This window comes from Pristis pectinata, chromosome 25 (genome assembly GCF_009764475.1).
Source record: "Pristis pectinata isolate sPriPec2 chromosome 25, sPriPec2.1.pri, whole genome shotgun sequence".
NCBI classification, from domain to species: Eukaryota; Metazoa; Chordata; class Chondrichthyes; order Rhinopristiformes; family Pristidae; genus Pristis; species Pristis pectinata.
In genome coordinates, this window is record NC_067429.1 from 2,110,683 (window position 1) to 2,131,534 (window position 20,852).

The 20,852-nt window shown below is 41.2% G+C and overlaps 1 protein-coding gene across 2 annotated transcripts in view; it reads right to left on the minus strand.

The window, feature by feature from the left end:
• Window positions 1-7,911: 7,911 nt before the first annotated feature.
• Window positions 7,912-20,852, minus strand: part of LOC127582899 (ATP-citrate synthase) — a 74,438-nt gene continuing 61,497 nt past the window's right edge. For both annotated transcript variants that reach the window (XM_052038541.1, XM_052038540.1), the window contains 6 exons: window positions 19,696-19,846; window positions 18,013-18,156; window positions 15,738-15,851; window positions 14,118-14,200; window positions 10,458-10,534; window positions 7,912-9,489 (listed from right to left, as the gene is read on the minus strand). In XM_052038541.1, the coding sequence (XP_051894501.1) occupies window positions 9,395-9,489; window positions 10,458-10,534; window positions 14,118-14,200; window positions 15,738-15,851; window positions 18,013-18,156; window positions 19,696-19,846 (664 nt within the window). In that variant the 3' untranslated portion in view covers window positions 7,912-9,394. The remainder of the gene's footprint in view (window positions 9,490-10,457; window positions 10,535-14,117; window positions 14,201-15,737; window positions 15,852-18,012; window positions 18,157-19,695; window positions 19,847-20,852) is intronic.

Consider the following 20,852-nt stretch of genomic DNA (forward strand, 5'->3'; position numbering starts at 1 on the left):
GTTGCATTAAACTTTCATTCACCAAGTCCCTTTGCAACAGAAGGAGGGATCCTGCTTTATGGATGGATTCGTCCCACTACCACAGGTAGTTTGCCTCACAGGTGGCTAGAGCAGTTAAGGAGGCCTATGGGATGTCAGCTTTCATAAATAGTGGGATTGAGTTTAAGAGCCGCGAAGTAATGAAGCTTTACAAAACTCTAATTAGACCACACTTAGAGTACTGTGTCCAGTTCTGGAGGCGTTGGAGAGGGTGCAGAGGAGATATACCAGGATGCTGCCTGGATTAGAGCATATGGAATATGAGGAGAGGCTTAAGGTGCCAGGGCTTTATTCACTGGAAAGGAGGAGGATGAGAGGAGACATGATAGAGGTATATAAAATATTGAGAGGAATAGATAAGAGTCGACAGTCAGCGCCTCCTTCCCAGGGCACCAATGCTCAAGACAAGAGGGCATGGCTTTAAGGCTATGGTTGGGAGGTTTTTCACCCAGAGAGTGGTTGGTGCATGGAATGCACTGCCTGGGGTGGTGGTGGAGGCAGATACATTGGACAGGTTCAAGAGTTTGTTGGATAGGCATATGGAGGAATGTGAGATAGAGGGATATGCAGGAGGAAAGGGTTAGATAGTGTGAGGGTGGTTTGATGGACAGCACAACATGTTGGGACGAAGGGCCTGTGTTGTGCTGTATGGTTCTAATGGTACCAGAAGGAATATTATCTTATTCCTCCACGTGAGACCTTGCTACGTGCATAGTGGCTGCTGCATTTTTGACGTTGCAACAGTGATGATATTTAAAGGACTGGACTGCTTATGAAACAGAATTTGAAAGGTGCAAGAATCTCTCCCCATCCCCAATTTAGCTGAGGTTAATAATAGAGACACAAGAGACTGCAGATGCTAGGATCTGGAGCCAAAAAAAACCAAACTGCTGGAGGAACTCAGCGGGTTGGGCAGCATCGGTGGAGGCAGAGGGATAGCAACATTTCAGGTTGATCAGGACTGATGCAGGGTCTCGACCCGAAATGTCCACTAACCCTCTGCCTCCATGGATTCTACTTGACCTGTCGAGTTCCTCCAGCAGTTTTTTTTTGCTTGAAGCAAATATACAGTTGCTCAGTTATTCAATGTATTGGATGAAAGACTAATTCTAGCCGGTGAGCCGAGTTATTGTTTCAGGGCAGTTCCAGTAATTATGTCTTGCATAAATTGTCCAATAGCAAGGCTGTAGTATTCTTTTCTGACATTCAAAGTAAAATTAGATAGGTGGGTGAGAAAGAGGGCTGAGAAAGAACACTAGAATAAGGAAATCAAAGAATTGGAACTATCTGTGCAAAAGCAAGGCCAACACCCAGATTGGTTGGACTGTGTCCGAGTTCCATGCTCTAATTCGTATGAATCTGAAAGTATTACCCAGAACAATGAGCCAGCCAGACTAATGCTTGCACATTTCCGTGACAACTACAATAAACTACACTCCCCAAGAACATAGAACAGTACAGCACAGGATCCAGCCCTTCAGCCCACTATATCTGTGCCAACCATGATGCCAATCTAAATAATCCCATCTGCCTGGTCCAAATCTCTCTATTCCCCATCTGTTCGTGTCTGTCTAATGCCTCTTAAACATTACTATCATATCTGCTTCTACCTGGCAATGCATTCCAGACACTTAAAAACTTGCCTCAGACATCTCCTTTAAACAATCCCCCTCTCACCTTAAACCCGATAGTATTTGCCATCTCCACCCCAGGAGAAAGATCGACTGTCTACCCCATCTGTGCCTTTCATAAATTTCTATCAGGTCACCCCTCACCTCTGACATTTCAGGGAAAAAAAAAATCCAAGTTTGTCCAACCTCTCCTTGTAGCTAATGCACTCCAATCCAGGCAACATCCTGGTGAACCTCTTCTTCACCCTTCCAAAGCCTCCACATCCTTCCTCTCGTGTGGCAACCAGAACTGTACACAATACTCCAAATGTGATCTAATCAAAGGTTTATATGGCTGCAACATGACTTTCTGACTTTTATACTCAATGCCCCAACAGATGAAGGCACGCATGCCATGTGCCTAATCACTCTATCCACTTGTGTTGCCACTTTCAGGGAGCTATGGACTTGTATGGAAAGATCTCGAGGTACATCAATGCTCCAAAGTGTCCTGCCATTTACCGTCTACATTTGACCTTGCAAAATATATCCTCACACTTGTCCAGATTAAACTCCAACTGCCATTCCTCTGCCCAAATTTCCAACTGATCCACATCCCGCTGTATCCTTTGACAACCTTCCTCACATTTCACAACTCCACCAACTTTCGTGTAGCCTGCAAACTTACCAATCTGTCTACCTAAGTTTTCACCCAAATCATTATCAAACAGAGGTGCCAGCACTGATCCCTGTGGAACACCACTGGTCATGGATGAGCAACATTGTCAAATGCTTTGCTAAATTCCACTGCCCTATCCTCATTAATTATCTTCATCACCACCTCAAAAAATTCAATCAAATTTGTGAGACAGGACACAGACATTCTTACTATTCCTATTAAGTCCATGCTTTTCCAAATGCAAGTAACTCCTGTCCAAGAATTTTCTCCAATAATTTCCCTACCACATGATGCAAGGCTCACTAGCTGACAATTTCCTCAATTACCCGTTGCACTTCTTAAACAAAGGAACAACACTGGCTATTCTCTAGTCTCCTAGGACCTTGCCTGTGGCTAAATAAGATACAAAGATCTCAATCAAAGCCCCAGCAATCTTCCACTCTTGCTTCTCTCAGTGTCCTGGGATAGATCTCATCTGGCCTTTGGACTTGCCCACCTTGATGTGTTTCAAGATATCCAACACCACCTCCTTCTCAATATGTCCTAGAACATCATACTCCTCCCTAATCCTACCATCATCATTTCTATTTAGGATCACCCACTTTCTCTGATTCCACTTCCTTTATCCCCAAGTGGACCTATCCTTTCCCTACCTACCCTGTTACTCCTAAAATGCATACAAAATGCCTTGGGATTCTCAATCATTCTTGCCAAGGACATTTTATGGCCCTTTTAAGCCCTCCTAAAATCACCCACTACAACAACCCTGTTTTTATATGCAAGTAGATCATGGAAAGGTATTTGTTCTTCTATCTCCTGCTGGCTATTGGGAGGCCTATGGTATAATCCCATCACAGTGATGCACCTTTCTTATTCCTGATCACATTTTGTTTGATAAGCTATAAAGTTGCTTGGGATGTTTTACTGTGTGAAAGGTGATAAATAAAAAGTTATTAAAATAAAATTTTGAAATCAATAGCTTACTAAGGAAAGTCAAACCACCATCCAGTCTCTGGTAGTAATTATCAACCTGGCAAAGCTAAAGACTAATGAACTTGAAGGAAAATCAAGGGGGAAATTCTCAACCAGTTGACATCAGGCATTCCACAAAGTAAAATGATTGTGGTTTTTTTTTAAATAAGTTAATCAGTAGCCCCAGGACTTCAAGGCACCAGAGGTCCAACCATTACATGCTACAGGTTGGATATTCACTCATGATTGCACTTTGCTCAATTCCATTTGTAATTCTTCAGATAATGAAGCAATTCATGCAGTAGGACCTAGACGACTTTCAGGTTTGGGCTGACGTGCCAAATAAGATCTGCAGCTTTGGTGCTAACCAATTATCAGCTTTGCCAAGAATCCAACAACTTTATGACATTACCACGATAGAGTCCATCAATACACTGGACTCCCAATGCCTTTCCACCATCTTCATGACACAAATGTGTTAGAATTGAAGTGTGGCTTCAATTATACTCAGGTCCAACACCATCTAGAGTAAAGCAGTCCATCTGTCCACTACCTTAAGTATTCACTCCTTCCTTCATCAAGCAGAGGCATTTCAATGTAGACCATCTATAAAAAAAATCACAGCAGCAAATTGCCTAAACTTTTCAATAGCATCTCTCAAAAGCACATCATCAATCACCTTAAAGGACAGTGGCTGTGAGTATATGCAAACACCACCACCTGCAAGCTCCCATCCGAGTCACACCACCCTGGAAATGTATTGTGGGTTCCAAATCCCAGAAATCCTCACCCAAAAGGTACTGAGGGTATACCTTCACATGAACTATAATAGTTAAAGGCAGTGACTCACTACCATCTTAGAGGGCAGTTAGGGATTGTAGACCAGCTTGTGGTTGTCCACTAGGGAAAAGGCAATTCTGGATTTGGTGTTATGCAATGAACCAGATTTGATTAGGGAGCTGAAGGCAGTGGTCATAATATGATAGAATTCACCCTGCAGTTTGAGAGGGGGAAAGCTAAAACTGGATTATCTGTATGACGGTTGATTAAAAGTAACTACAGAGGCATGAGAGAGGAGCTGGCCAAAGTTGATTGGAAGGGTACCCTAGCAGGGATGACGGTAGAGCAGCGATGGCAGGAGTTTCTGGGGTTAATTCGGAAGATGTAGGATCATTATATCCCAAAGAATAAGCAGCATTCTAAAGGGAGGATGAGGCTACAGTGGTCGACAAGGGAATTAAAAGACAGCATAAAAGCAAAAGAGAGGGCAAACAACATTGCAGTAATTAGTGGGAAGCTAGAGGATTGGGAAGCTTTTGAAAACCAACAGAAGGCAACTAAAGAAAAAATAAGGGGAGAAAAGATGAAATATGAAGCCAATAATATAAAAGAGGATACCAAAAGTTTTTTCAGATATTTTAACAGAAAATAGAGGCAAGAGTGGACATCAGACTGCTGGAAAATGATGCTGGAGTAGTAACAGGGAACAAAGAAATAGCAGACAAAATGAATAAGTATTTTGCATCAGTCACTGTGGAAGACACCAGCAACATGCCAGAAATATGAGTGTTTCTGGGGTAGAAGTGAGTGTAGTCACTGTTATCAAGGAGAAGGTGCTTGGGAAGCTGAAAGGTCTGAAGGTGGATGTCACCTGGACCAGATGGACTACACCCCAGGATTCTGAAAGAGGCAGCTGAAGAGATTGTGGCAGCGTTAGAAGTGATCATTCAAGAATCACTAGAGTCAGGAATGGTTCCAGAGGACTGGAAAATCACAAATGTCACTCCACTCTTTTAAGAAGGGAGGGAGGCAAAAGCAGGACATTACAGGCCAGTTCGCCTGACTTTAGTTGGTAAGATGTTAAGAGTTCATTATTAAGGATGAGGTTTCAGGGTACTTGGAAGCACATAAAATAGGCTGAAGTCAGCATGGTTTCCTTGAGGGGAAATGGTGCCCGACAAATCTGTTGGAATTCTTTGAGGAAGTAACAGGCAGGATAGACAAAAGAGAGTCAGTGGATGTTCTTTACTTGGATTTTCAGAAGGCCTTTGACAAGGTGCCGCACATGAGGCTGCTAAACAAGAGCCCATGGTGTTACAGGAAAGCTACCAGCATGGATAGAAGATTGGCTGACTGGCAGAAGGCAAAGAGTGGGAATAAAGGGGACCTTTTCTGGTTGGCTGCCAGTGACTAGTGGTGTTCTGCAGGGATCGGTGTTGGGTCCGCTACTTTTCATGATATATGTTAATGATCTGGATGACGGAATTGATGGCTTTCGTGGCCCAGTTTGCAGATGATATAAAGATCGGTGGAGGGCAGGTAGTGTTGAGGAAGCAGCGAGTCTGCAGAAGGACTTGGACAGGTTGGGAGAATGGGCAAAGAAGTGGCAGATGGAATACAGCATAGGGAAGTGTATGGTCATGCATTTTGGTGGAAGGAATAAAAGGCGTAGACTATTTTCTAAATGGGGAGTGAATTCAGAAATCGGAGGTGCAAAGGGACTTGGGAATCCTAGTGCAGGATTCCCTAAAGATTAACTTGTAGGTTGAGTCGGTAGTAAGGAAGGCAAATGCAATTCATTTCGAGGACAAGAATATAAAAGCAAGGATGTAATGCTGAGGCTTTACAAGGCATTGGTCAGCCCATATTTGGAATCTCATGAGTAGTTTTGAGCCTCATATTTATGGAAGAATGTGCTGGCTGGCACTGGAGGGGGTCCAGAGGAGGTTTACAAGAATAATCCCAGGGATGAAAGGGTTAACACACGAGGATCATTTGATTGCTCTGGGTCTGTACCAAGTTTACAATGGTGGGGGGGTGGATCTCATTGAAACCCACCGAATATTTAAAGGCCTGGACCGAGTGGACGTGGAGACGATGTTTCCATCAGTGGGAGAGTCTTAGGACCTGAAGGCACAGCCTCTGAATAGAAGGACATCCCTTTAGAACAGAGATGAGGAGGAATTTCTTTAGCCAGAGGGCAGTGAATCTGCAGAATTCATTGCCACAGACAGCTGTAGAGGCCAAGTCATTGGGTATATTTAGTGGAGGTTGATAGGCTCTTTGATTAGTAAGGGCATCAAAGGTTACGGGGGGGGGGGGGGGGGGGGGAAGGCAGGAGAATGAGGTTGAGGGGGAAAAATAAATCAGCCATGATTGAATGGTGGAGCAGACTCAATGGGCTGAATGGCCTAATTCTGCTCTTATGTCTTATGGATAGGCAATGAATGCTTGCCTTGCTTGTGATGCCCACATCCTGCCAAAGAATAAAAATTTGTGTACAGCTCTAAACTGCTTTAACCTTGCAGATTATGAACTTGCTCTACTGTTCAAGAACACATCGTTAGTTGTCAGTGGAATAAATACATGGAATAAAGTATAACAGTTTGTGAGAAGTGAGGGGGCGGGGGGGAAGAAAAAGAACCAATTCTTTCTAGATCAAGAAACATCCATGATTAGCAAATTTCAACGGAACCACAAGAGGACACAAGGAACACTACAGCAACATTAATCCCATTGACTCTCCCTGGGAAAGGGCACACACCCTCGATTAAGGTTGGAGAGCTTGCTATCTGGAGAAAATTGTGCAATACTAACACCGAAGTGACAAACACAAAAACCTCTGGTGATGCTTGTGCTTTCTAATCTAAAGGAAACTCTATACTGCAGATGAGAGTGCATCCCCATATCAGAGTTACCACACTAGTTAATAATTTTTTAAATCGTATGTGCAACAAGAGGACAGGAACCAAGCACACAAATCAAGTGTTCTGTACTGCAAGAGCAACAAGACTCTCCTAGATACCAGCTTTCAGGTCTCTCATTGACCAGCACAGGAATGTAACAAAGGAACTCTTCAGAGGAAGATTTGCAAGGGCAGGGAAGACTGACAAGGGATAAATAATCTTACATGGCTCTTAATGGCCATCTTTGGACCAACATAAAATATGTAATAAGGTCACACTGTGCCAAGTTTGATACTTCATGTATTAAACTACTCTGCATAACGCTGTACATCTTCCTGACAGTGTGAACACAACACATTGAGCTTCATACAAATTTTAAATCTATACTGCCATTCGGAGATGTCTCAATTGCTTCTAACACAGCATAATAACACCTTTTCAAACCTCCAGGGCCACAAGATTCAAAAGGTCAAAGAAACAAGGAAATAGTACAGGAACTTGGCCCTTGAGGCTGACTGGCCAGAGTTTGAGGCATGCTTGAAGTTCAACAATCACAGGCTGCAGCCAAGGTCTGGCATTTAACTTTGTTCGAAGAGAATGTAACTTAATATACAATAAATCAATTATTTTTAAAAAAGCCAATGTGATCACTATCACATATAGTTTCAGGGTTCAGGCCCTGCAAGTTTCAAAATTTTCCATGTAGCAGCCGAGGAATAATTAACCTCCTAGAACTAGAACCTGATCAGGTTTAATTCTGATATTTGCATTAATAGCTTCAAATGAAGAGATTTTTAATATGATGTATTTCTACAAGGCCATAGGATCTACATAGTTGAGATGATGATCAAAGTATTTGAAGCAAAGTGCACAGACCCAATAGCCATATAACACCAGATAAATAAATCACACAGACAATGCAAAACCCAATAAGTTACTTACTTTAATTTATACTAAGATACAGATACACTTTGGGGTTATCGGTTGAGGCATGGTATCCTTGGGGTTGCAGAAAACAGACAGTGCATATGACAACAGTAAAGGTTTACATTTGAAGACAGACAATTTTAAATGATTAAGGACCATTCCTTCCCTGTTGTTCCTTAACGGAAATTTCATTTCATTCCCAATCTCCTAATTTTAAAGCAAGTCTGGCAATTCATAAATCACACGGAGCAGACAGAGATTCAGTACAATTGGTTCCTTAAATAATCTCACATTAGCACAGTTACTACAATATATGGAATTTACATACAGCAAAGGATTCAGATGAAATGACATTGAAGTTGTACAGCAGATCCCAGAGAGAAGTCATTATCACTCTGGCTGAACCGATTTGATTGCCCCAGTGAACAACAAAACAGGTCTTTGTTGGTCACTTGAGCCATATGCAAGCCTGAAAAACCACTCGCAGCACTATCAGCAAACACGTGCAGAACATTTCACTGTTCAGTATCTCAGTGGAGATGTTTAGCTGCACAAAATGAAATGATCAATATCTGCATAAAATAGCAAACAAAGGAACATCCTGCAAACATGTTAAATATTTATTGGTTATTAACAACCAAAACGTTTAGGTTAAATTCAAATTCTATTAACATGTAAACATGAAGTTGCTGACACCAACAGATCTCACAAAGCAATTCAGCCACAGCGCAGCAAAAGTACCCAGGACTGCCCATAGGCCCACAGGATTAGATGCAATGGACCAGCAGAAGAAACAAAATACACAAAGGCAAATGCAAAGTGAGATCCCAATGCTTTCCCCAGGTAGATAATGGGGATATGCAAGTTACATATGGCTCAAATTACAATCTGAACACACCTACCGCTGGCTGCTTCATACCATCAGCTGGGAGTGGCTAGACAATCCACACCCTGGATACCCTGTTTATGGCTCAAGAAAAACATCCCATTTGATCTGAGATTTGGCCCAATACAGTTAAATATTGCAATAGTAATGAGGAATCCTTTAGGATACTTCCATGAAAATAACTTAAGAACAATTCTATTTGGGTTCTGCTGTATTCTGCAATGGCATTGCGGATAAAGGACTCCTGACGACACTGATTCTTTGCTCACTTTATACCATACGACAGATTACCAAATGTTGTGCACTTCGCATACACTCACACCCAGTCAGGCATCAGGTACACCTGTTTCCTAATGGATTCAACAGCATCATGTGTACACAATTGGTTTTTAAAAAGAGCTGCATCAACCTTCTGTGAAGCACACCTTTTGTACAATTTATAGAGATGCAAGTGATTCCCCTCCTCCTTTCTGCTCCTCTCCTACGAAGAATTTCAGTGCAAAGAAAAGCAATGTAAAAGACATCTTTTGGGGTGGGCTGAATGGGATTGGGGAGATGTTTCTGCACCAAGACCCCTTCCTGGCTACCCCAATGTTCACATGGTCATGTGCTCTGGTAAAACATACGAGATATCATCCCATGGGTGTCGGTAGAGTCCTTGCTTCAAACGCTTTTGATCCAGATAGTGTCCTGGAAAAATTAAAGCATGTCAGTAACCCAAAGCTTTAGGAGATGGTGGATGTAATACAAACAGCTGCTGTGATGTGAAAAAAATTCAGCAAAGCAGACCATTCTGACCAACCTAAATGCTCACCCTGTAAATATATGTGTTCATCTGGATCCTCCCTAACTGCACTGATGCCAAGTGCCTCAGCCATTTACTACAGCAGCAGGTTTGACATTCCGGTCACTTTCACTTTGTAAGCTGTACTTATTTTCTTCAGACAAAAAGCAAAAATAAGCTGCTGTCACTGCAAAAGGCACGGGTTTTTATTAAGTAGATGTCAGCAGCTGGACTACATGGAACTGCAATATGATTCACTGGCACAAACCAGAAAGTTCTCTAATTCTGGAGCAATGCAGTGCTGTTGTCAACCCTGCAGTAGGAACAAGCCAGAAAAGGTCACTTTACTCCCAGTAATAGATAGGAGGCATGGTACTTATTCATTATGTCAGAGGTGGCCCATCAGATTCATGCTGCCTCTCAGAGCAGTCCCATTCCCCCTCTCCTTATTTTCCTCTACCCCTGCAACTTTCTCTCTTGCATGTGCCCATCAACTACCCTTTGATTCTTTTGCCACATACTTCTCATCAGTGGGTAATTTACAGTAGCCAATCAAACTACCAGCACATCATTAGGGTGTGGGAGGAAGCTGGAGTGCCTGGCAAAAATCCATATGGTTATGGGAGAATGTGCAAGTGCTGAATGGAAGAAAGAAGTTGCAAAGTGATGCATTTGGATTAAACGTGTTGTCACAAGTATGACACCTGGATACAAGGAAGGAAAATCAGAATAATTCTCTTAAATAGGAAGAGCATAGGATCTGCGGAAAAGCAAGCGAGATTTAGGACTGCACTTATGTAAACCAGTAAAAGTTAGTGCACGAGTCAATGGAGAATATACAAGGCATTCACTTTAATCATCCAAATTAACTTACCAATAAAACCCATACTCCGTCCTAGAACGAAGATTCCATTCAGAGCGCCAATCTCCACATACTCATCTGCTTCCTCCCTGCACAGAACAATCAGATTACCACTTGGTAAAAGCTTCAGATCTCATTGGGGTGCAGGGTTGGACGAGGTTATAGAGACAAGGAGGCACAAAGCCATGAAGGGAAGTAAGGAAGATTAAAAATTGAGGCTTTACTGGATCAGCAGCTGCTTGTTTTGCACAAGTCAAAGGCACTGTGCAACATCCAATCAAAACCCTTCTCATTTACTGCTGATAATGAAGACAACCTGCTCTCTTGTTCCAAAGTACCATTAACAATTTGGAACTGATGCTGGTCCCAGGGCACTAAAACTGAACCCAATGTACCATTTCCATCAGTAGTGCATCAGATTTCAGCTCATAAATGCAATAAACTCCACTGTAAAACATCAATCCACAACCTTTTGGTCTTACAGAGATTGGAACCAACTAATCCAAGCAGTGGAAAGGAAATGATGAAAAAGAAATACCACATGGTACAGTTCTGTGCACAGATGATTCCATACTGAGAGGATGGGGATGGAAATCGGGGACACATTAAAATTAGCAGGATTAGACTATTTGGTCTCCCAAGTCTGCTGTACTAATTAATAAGGTATAGATTGATTATAACCTCCTCTGTATTCCCTTCCGCTCAAAGTAACCCATCATCCCCTTGCTTATCAAGTTTTTATTTACCTTTGCCTTAAATATTCTCTGAATTCCAATACACTAACATCCTTCCAATAATAAGCAAGTCAAATGCTGTACACAGTACTCCATGTGGTCTCACTAATACCCTACATATAACCAAAGTATCACCTCTCTACTTTTGGTTCAATTCCCCTAGCAATTAACAGTTACATTTTTAGCTTTCCTGATTATTTGCTGTATCTGCATAGAACCTTTGGTAAATCATGCACTAGGATACCCTGATCCCTCTGCAATCTCTCACCATTTGGATAAGATTTTCTTTTATTATTTTTCCGCCAAAATGAAAGAAAAAGAAAAATCACACTTTCCCCACATTATATTCCATTTGCCAGCTCATTGCTCAATCTATATTTATATCAAAATTCCTATCATTCGTCACTTACGAACATTGTAAAATGTTGAAGCTCCAGCATTGATCCGTCTTGCACACCACTTGTTACACTTTGCTAAACAGAAAATAAAGAGACCCATTCCAATTCTTTATTAGCTACCCAATCTTCTAACTGCGCCAATATTTTACCATCTAACCATAGTGGTGGTAACTAGAATTTTTAAAAAAATAAAAATGTTTCTGTAGATATTTAAAAAAGGAGTAACCAAACTGAGTGTTAGTCCATGGAATGTGAAACTGGGGAATTAATATTTTTCTACAATAATCTTGGGACTCATCTCCAGAAGCATTTAATCTTTAAATAGTACATCCACCAGTTGTGCTTCATCCAGAAAATGCCAATAAATTGGTCAAACGCTATTTCTCCTTGGCAAAACCACAGCAACTTTGATGGATTATCTGTGATTTTTATGTGCCCTGCTAGAACATCTTTAATAATAGCTTCTATTTTCTCCCCCCAATGACAGATGTTATGCAGATGGTCAACTAATTTCCTTCCTTCTGTCTCCCTTTTTGAATAAAGGACCTCAGATTGAGTCTATTAGGATCCAGAGACTTGTCAGCCAGCAGCTCCAATACTTTGCTCAGTACTACTTCCCTGGTGATTGTAATTTTCAGAGTTCCTCCCTCCCAATTCCTGAACAACAGCTACGTATATCTGGGATGTTACTTGTATACTCTAAAATGTAAAATACCCATTTAATTCCTCTCCCACCATCCTGTTTTCCATTATTACTTCCCCAGATTCACTTTCCAAGAACAAAGGCTCAGTTTCTTGTACAAATATTTACAGAAACATTAACATCTTTTTTTTACACTTCTTACTAGCATTATGTCATACTCCAATCTTTTGGTCATTCTTTGCTCTTAAAAAAATATTTTATCCAATCTTTTGACTTAGCATTTGTCTCTGTGAAATTATATGCTTTCTAAGTGATGCTATCTTTAACCTTTCTGGTTAACTATGGATGATGAGTCCTTGGAATTTTTCTTTCCTTTTAGTATACATCTGTTCTGCATATTCTGAAAGATCCCCTAAAGTGTCTGCCAATGTACCTCAATCCCTTAACCTGATCTGACAGTTCACTTGAGCTAGCTGTACCTCAGGCACTCAAACTGGAGGAAACATTCTTCCCACCCAGAGCCCTAGAAGCATATCACATGTCAGCTGTGGCTCAGTAATAGCAGAATTCTTCAGAAGGTCAGGAGTTCAAGGCCTGCTTCAGAATTTTTTGAACAAAATCTGGACCAACACTACTGCTGGACATGCTATCTTTTAGCCAGTTAAATGGGTATTTTACATTTTAGAGTATACAAGTAACATCCCAGATATAGCTGTTGATCAGGAATCGGGAGGGAGGAACTCAGAAAATTACAAAGCCAATTACCATCTCAGGTGGACAACTGAAGATAGGCAGCAGAGTTCCTTCCTTCAACCAACTTCACATAAAAATAAAAAAAATAGCTCAATTGGCCCTTTATCTAATTTCTGTGTGGGACCTCTATGACCCACGAAGTAAAACTGAATGATGTCCCCACGATATTCATGGAGACTCTTCACTTAGTTTGGTTCAATAATGTCAATCACACTTCAACTAAATTAGCTGTAGGCTGGCTGCTTTATGCGACTTGACGTGCAAGAAAACTTTATGTGGTGCAAGGTATCTTTTTACATGCACAATCACTAACTTCCAACTTTATACAATAAACTGACATGTAATCTCATCAACAGCCCACAGAATAGAGTATCACCAGTCCAAATCAAAATCCATCACTAATAAGAGCACAAGAAAACACAGGGGTGGTCATATCGGGTCACATAGTCCCCAAAACCTAACAGCCAAGACCATGGCTGATTTTGTGCTGTTAACTTTCCCACCCTCTCTCCACCTCCTCTGACTTGAATATACAACTGAACATCCACAACCCGTGAGGTAGAGAATTCCAAACATTTAAAAAACCTCAGTAGGAACAAATTCCTTCTCATCTCAGTCCTAACTGGCTAGCTATTTATTCTGAAACAACACCCTCAGATCTTCATCTGGAAAAAACAGACTCTTGCCATCTGCAAGTTCCTCTCTGAACTTCACAGCCATCAGAAAACAGTGCCCTTGATTTTCCAGTCCCAAGTATAAAAAGGATCAGAAACCTGAGCACAATTCCAAGTTAACTCAGTGCAGTAGAGGAAGTGCTACACTGTAAATTGATGCCCTGCCTGCTCTTTCAACTAGTCATAATATTCACATGATATTTAAGACTAAAGATGGTCTAGTACAATATTTATTCCTCAACAGACTCCACTAAACCAGACTGGATTTCCAGTCAATCGTGTTTTACAGAACATGTGCTCAAATTGGCTACTTATAACAAGTAATGCAGCGTTCAAAAGTATTTAAATGCCTTTGTGGCATAATGGGGCATCCAGAATATAGAAATGTATAAAAATGCAAGCCTTTCTTCTAACTTAGTGCCACACCGTATCTGAACATACGTAGTTTAACAAAATTAGAAGATACCCACCTTGTAAATGCACCACAGTTTCTTAGTAAATCTACCATAGCAACACCAATAAAACCATCAACATTCAGGATAAGATTTGGTTTCTGAAACAAAAAAGTAATTACCATTCATTTTTCAACCTATATTCATCATCTCAAATACACAGGATTAGCTTCCAACACCCCCATTTATTCTCATGGACATTTCTTGTTCTGACTCCACTTAAATAAAAATCTTCAAACAAGGAGAATCCTAAACTATTTGGTCAACATCTGCTGTATAGATTTTAGGTGTTTTTTCTATTTCTGGGAAAGCAGAACAAGATTTTACACTTAAGTACTTCTGCAGCCCTGTTTACACAATCCGATTTAGGACTGCAGGAGTTTCTGTAGTGCATCTATATATACAACACAAAGCCACAAAATAAATGCAAACTGAAATTCTAAACTAGAGCAAAATAAAATTCTGCAACAGAAAGTGGAGAAATAATGGAAAGAAAATGTTGTCGGGAAGTTCAAATGAAAGATATGCTCCTGAGACTGGAGCTCACATTTTCCTCTACTTAATGCCAATTGATTGTTAAATTTTTATCCCTTTAGCCAAATCAAGATGTACTACTGAATCCTCAATAGAAAAAAAAACACAGGAGCATAAGAAATAGGAGCAGCAGTAGGTCATTTGGTGGTTTGAGCCTGCTCTGCTATTCATGAGGATCATTGCTGATCTTCTACCTCTAATTTTCCTGCACTAGACCTCTCCCTCTTGATTCAGAAATCTATAGATCTCTTTTTTGAATGAATTCAATGACTGAGGCTCCACTGCCCCCGGCCACCTTCTGTATGAAGAAATTCCTCCTCAGGACACACCTAAACAGCCTACCCCTTATTCTGAGACTGTGCTCCCTGACTCCTCTGCCAGGGGAAACATCCTCCCTACAGCCAGCCCACCTTGTAAGAATTGTGGAATTTTCAATGAGTCTGCCTCTCATCCTTCTAGACTACGGAATACAGGCCTAGTCTACTCAATTTCTCCTCTTATGCAAACCTACCATTCTTAGAATTAGGTTAACAAATCTTTGCTGCACTACCTCTATGTCAGGCAAGGGGACCAAAACTACACAACATTTGAAGTGTAGTCTCAAAGTTAGTTACAATTGCAGCAAGATATTTTTACTCTGTGAAGAGGACTAAACCTGCAAGTTGGCTTTCAGTGACAAGTATACCTAGATCACTTTAAACATTAAAATTACACAACACCCCCCCCCCCCCCCCCAATATTTATGCACCTAAAGTGGATGACCTCACATTTTCCACCTTGTATTAATTACATCGGTCAGGTTGAGCTCTTGCCAACACACTTTGCTTAGCTTTACCCCATTAAAGCCCTTTTACATCCTTCTCCCTAATCCCACCTAGTTTTTCTAAAATCAACAACAAACTCGTAAATATGACATTTGGTCCCCTTGGCCAAATTGTTAGTTAAAAAAAACATCAACAGCTGGGGTCCATGCACCGACATCTGAGGTACGCCACTAGTCACGTGTCAACCTGCCAAATATTTATTTATTCCCACTCTTTGGGTCCCAATTGTCAGATTACGCGATTGCCAGATTCCTTGGGACTAACTAGTATAGTTCCATACCTTGGAGGTAGTAATCTTCTCCACTTCAAGTGCGTAGTCGAGGAGAGGTGTAGCTGGGAAATGTTGCTTCACAAAATCCTTTAGTATCTGCACTCTCATGTCTGGATTATTAATCTGTGACCAGGAAAGTTTAATTCATTAAATACCACAGCCCACAACACAATAATGATATAAATATAAAGACACAATAACAGAATAAGGCAGTGGGCCACTCAGCCTCACATGCATGCTCCATGTTTAGTAAGATCACGACTGATCTTTTGTCTCAGTATTACTTTCCTGTGCCAACCCCATATTTCTGGATTCCTTAATGTCCAAAAATCTAATCTAAAAGATACTATAAACTACTGAACCTCCACAACCCTCTCAGCTACAGGATTTCAAGGATTCACCACTGGCTTTTACCCCTCTGTTCAAATGGCTAACAACTTACTTTGACACTGGGATCCCTGGATCTGGGCACGAAACCAAGGGAAACATTAACCTTGCATCTATCCTGTCAAGTTCCACAAGAATTTAGAATGTTTCAACTAAATCATCTCCTCAGCTTGGTAGTGTATGTCCTATCTGACTTTCCTTCTCACATACAGCAACCTGGCCATCCCAGGAGTCAATCTGGTGCACTTTTGCAGTATTCCCTCTTATTGCAAGTTTATCCTTTCTAGTTGCTTCTCTACTGCATGTTCGTTTTCAGTAATTTGTATACAAGAACTCTGAATACCATCACCTTTCAATCTCTCACCCTTTCTATAAAAAATTTCCATCTTTCTACTTTTGCCATCAAGTTGGATGACCTTACATTTTTCCACATTATCTTCCATCTGCCTTATCCTTGATATTCACCCAACCCATCTGAATCATCATTGTACCCTGTGCTTAAATAGGTCAAAATGATTGTATGGGAAACACTACATCCAGTGTCCAAACTACCGTGCAAGAATGATATGTGCATCCAAACCACATTCTGGGAACCTCAGAACTCAGGCCGATGCAAACTTCACACTTGCTTGCTTCACCCATTTCAAATTAGTATCTCAAGAGAGACTAAAACAATTACTTAGAAAAACCTTAGTTCAGACACACATTCCACTTCTTCTGAATGTAATATCTGGCCAAACCTTGAGCAAGCTATTTTTCATGAAGCAGCCAAGACGGTGAATGACCTTATCCTATTCCATCACAACTATGCCAGTTCTGTTAGCTACAGACACATACACACGTCAGCTCTTGTAGTAGGACCTTATTGGACACCCAACAAGAAACAGAATTTTTCCCCATCACAAGTCCCAAAGTGGAAGGGCCAATTACAGAATTCCTAGTTCAATTTAGTATTAGAACATAGAACAGTACAGCACAGAAGCAGGCTCTCCAGCCCACAATATTGTGCCAAACTAATTAAGCTAAGGCTGCCCAATTAAACTAATCCTATCTGCCTGCACATGGTCCACACCCTCCAATCTCTGCATATTCATGTGCCTAAGAGCCCCTTAAATGCCTCTATCATATCTGCCTCCTCCACCACCCCGGCAGCGTGTTCCAAGCACCCAGCACTATCTGTGTAAAAAAAAACTTGCCCCACACATCTCCTTTGAACTTTCCATCTTTCACCTTAAATGCACGTCTTCTAGGATTAGACATTTCGACCCCGGGAAAAAGATAATGGCTGTCTACTCCATCTATGCCTCACATAAATTTATAAACTTCAATCAGGTCTCCCCTCAGCATCCAGCACTCCAGAGAAAACAACCCTAGTTTGTCCAACCTCTCCTTTTAGCACATACCCTCTAATCCAGGCAGCTTCCCAGTAAACTTCTTCTGCACTGGTTGATCTCAAGTCAACTTGTGTCAGCTGTGCCTAATTGGGTAGCACTCTTGCCTATCATGAAGCTGTGGACTGAAGTCCCACCTGAGCACAAAATCTTATCTGAACTTCCAGAACTGTTTAGGAGGAAGTGAGTTAAAATTGGCTGTTCAGATTAAACCCAGGCACACCTGCACTTCGAGGTAGACCTACCATTTTTGTGTCAAATCCACAGCTTGGGAACCCCCAGAGCTATTTTGAAGATCACTGAGGTCAATATCAATTGATCAACACACACCACAAAGCTTGCTCTGCACAAATTGGTTACTAAGTTTTCCCACTTGAGCTTGATTGGATTTGAGAAGTTTTGAAGTTATAAAAGATGTTACTTAAATATAAGTCCTTTGTTCAGGACTCAGTAGCAATGAGTGCTGGTAGGAACTTGACGACAGCTATGCACAGAAATGAACTCACCGATTTCACCCGGTGCCCAATCCCCATAATCAGCCTCCCTTCTTTTTTCATCTTATTGACAAAGTCCATTGCAATGAGACCGCTGTCGAAGGCTTTGCTGAACTGCTTGGCGGCTGCATCTAAAGCACCTCCAAATCGGTCACCCTGTAGGAACATACAGCTCAGATCACAGATGTACATGAATTCAGGAATATCTTTTCCTGCGTTAGAATTCAACAACTTATCATGCTAGTGGGAAAAAAAAAACAAGTGCCAAGATGTCCACACAGCAAACAAAAGTACATTCTCCAATAGGAAGCAAATCAAAGTGCTTAAACCCTGAGTATATGTGGAGAGAAACGAAGATAACTCTTCAGGTCAGTGACCTTTCATCAGAACCATCACCAGACCTTCCATGAGTTCCATTGAAAGGTTCAGAACGTTAACTTTGCTTCTTTCTTCATGTGCTGTTGTAATTTGGAGCATTTCCTGTTTTAGGTTAGTTTTCAACAGTATTGAATTTTAGTCCTTCAATAGCAATGTTCCAAAAGAAAATGAAGGAACAACTTTGTGTGTGGTTGGGCTCAGTGAACAAGAAGGTAAATAAATATGCAGCCTGCTGCTCAGTTAATCCGTATGCGAGCTGAGTCAGATGTGGTCTCAGCAGGCCTGAATACAGTACTCTGCATATGGCTTTACAATTCAAGGATAGATGGCTAGCCACTTGAACCTCAAGTTTAATGATTTTCTCATTTGTAACACTATTTTCTTTTCAAAAGGATACAATTTCTACACATTATTCCTCAGCTTCTCTTTCCTCTTCTTAGAGGAATGAAGAGAATAAATTAAATATCACTCGTGCCCTAACAGCATTAACAATCTGTAAAACTCTCGATTCCCTTCAGAAGATTTCTGGTCAACAAATTAAACAGTCCAAGTTGGTGGTGTCAGGGCTGAATTCCATGTAGTGCAATCTTGGTCATCTGATACCCTACAGCAGTATTTGCAGACGTGACCCTGTCCATTACATGCAGCTGCCTATTTGTTGATTTCCAATCCCTGGGAGCACGCGGTTAAAGCTTGACTGAAACCTGGTATGGCCACTGGTTGACAGCGTAACATCTCTGACTCACTGCAGTTCCAGACCAGGATAACAGGTAAAACACTGCCCACTTGTGGTAAGGCAGAAGGAGTGCAGAAAGGTTGAGAGGAGGGAAAGTGGGTATTTATACATTCTGGGGCAGGGGGATGGGTCAAAACATATTAAGAAAAAATACATAGTATTACAGCAATATTGCTAATCCTCTCAGGTGATGTAATTAGTATCTTTCAATTCAATTAATTTTTTGAAAGCAAAAGTCAGCAAGGGAGCCAGCTTTTGCCAGTGTGAAGGTTAGAAGCTGACCATTTGCAATGTTGATCAGTAATCTGATAGAGATACTTCAACACCTCGGGTGGAATGCAGCATGTTAGGTTTAACCAGTTATTTGGAAACTGATGGAGAGCAGATAGAATCATCTCTCACTGCAGCTTCTCAGATCCATGCTGATACCAAGCTTAGTATGTTTTTTTTTGTTCGGACATGTCTAAGTCCTCAACCACCCAGTTTAAAACAGAAAAGCAACGGTGCACAGATTAAAATCTCTGTATAACCCACAAACTGCTGATTAGCATTAAAGAAATTGCAAATCTGCAGTGACTCACAATAGTAAGAAGGCCAGATGTGAGGCTAGAGATCAGGTCTTTCCCTGCTCGGGCACACACAATAGCATTGTGAGCTCCAGAGACGGCTGGTCCATGGTCTGCTGTCACCATCAGGCACATCTCGATAAAGTGACAGGCATGTTTTGGTAACCTTGAAAGAAAGGCAAGATTAACACCACACATATGCAAGGAGGGAAAAATGCAACAACTATTGGATTAACCCAGACAAATTTATTTTGTATTTATAACATTACAGAAGAGGCCATTAAACCCATTAGATCTATGCTGGCTCCTGAGAAAGCAAATCCATTAGTTCCATTTCCTGAATCACTTTTTCCTGAACCCCTTCAATTTATTCTCTCTCTCACATGCCCATCAACTCTCCTTTTTGCATCAACCTACACCAAGCGATAATTTACTGTTGCCAATTAACCTACCAACATGTCTTTGGCATGTGGGATGAAGCCAGAGCATCCAGAGAGAATGTGCAAATACTAAACAGGCAACGTGAGGTCAGAAATAAACTGCTGCCTGTTCAGTATTTACACATTAATTGCTGCAAACCCTGCTACCTTTACACCAACGAAACAGGCCCTTTGGCCCAACTCATCCATGCTGACTGTGTTGCCCAGTGAGCTAGTCCCATCTGCTCGCATTTGGCCCATAGTCCTCTAAACCTCTCCTATCCGTGGACTTATCTAGATGGCTTTTAAACGTGCCTGCCAGATTTATTAGTTTCAGAAGCTAAATAATTACTTCACAAGTCCATGCCAGGAAATACCTGCTGTTTTATTTTGTGTTTTTCTTTAAAACTTCTACTTTGATGGTATCACAGGAAGAGAGTTCTATTTCTCCTAAAACAAACTGCTCCAAGGAAAACTATTTCCAGACACTGAAGACACCATTTAATATTGAAATCTACATGAGGACATGTGCAGTGAACCTCAAAAACAGAATGGATTATTGCTCTTTGCAACAGTGCTTCCCTGAAAAACTCCCCCTTCCCTCCAATCTGCCACTGTACCCGAAACCCCCAAATAAATAAATTTGTGCCTTAGTCCAGGTGAGGAACAAATTGCATTTAACTTTATAGTACAGATTGCTGGGCTTTCAACAAAGCCCACTTACATTTTGTTGTTCTTTTGTATTTAGTTTAA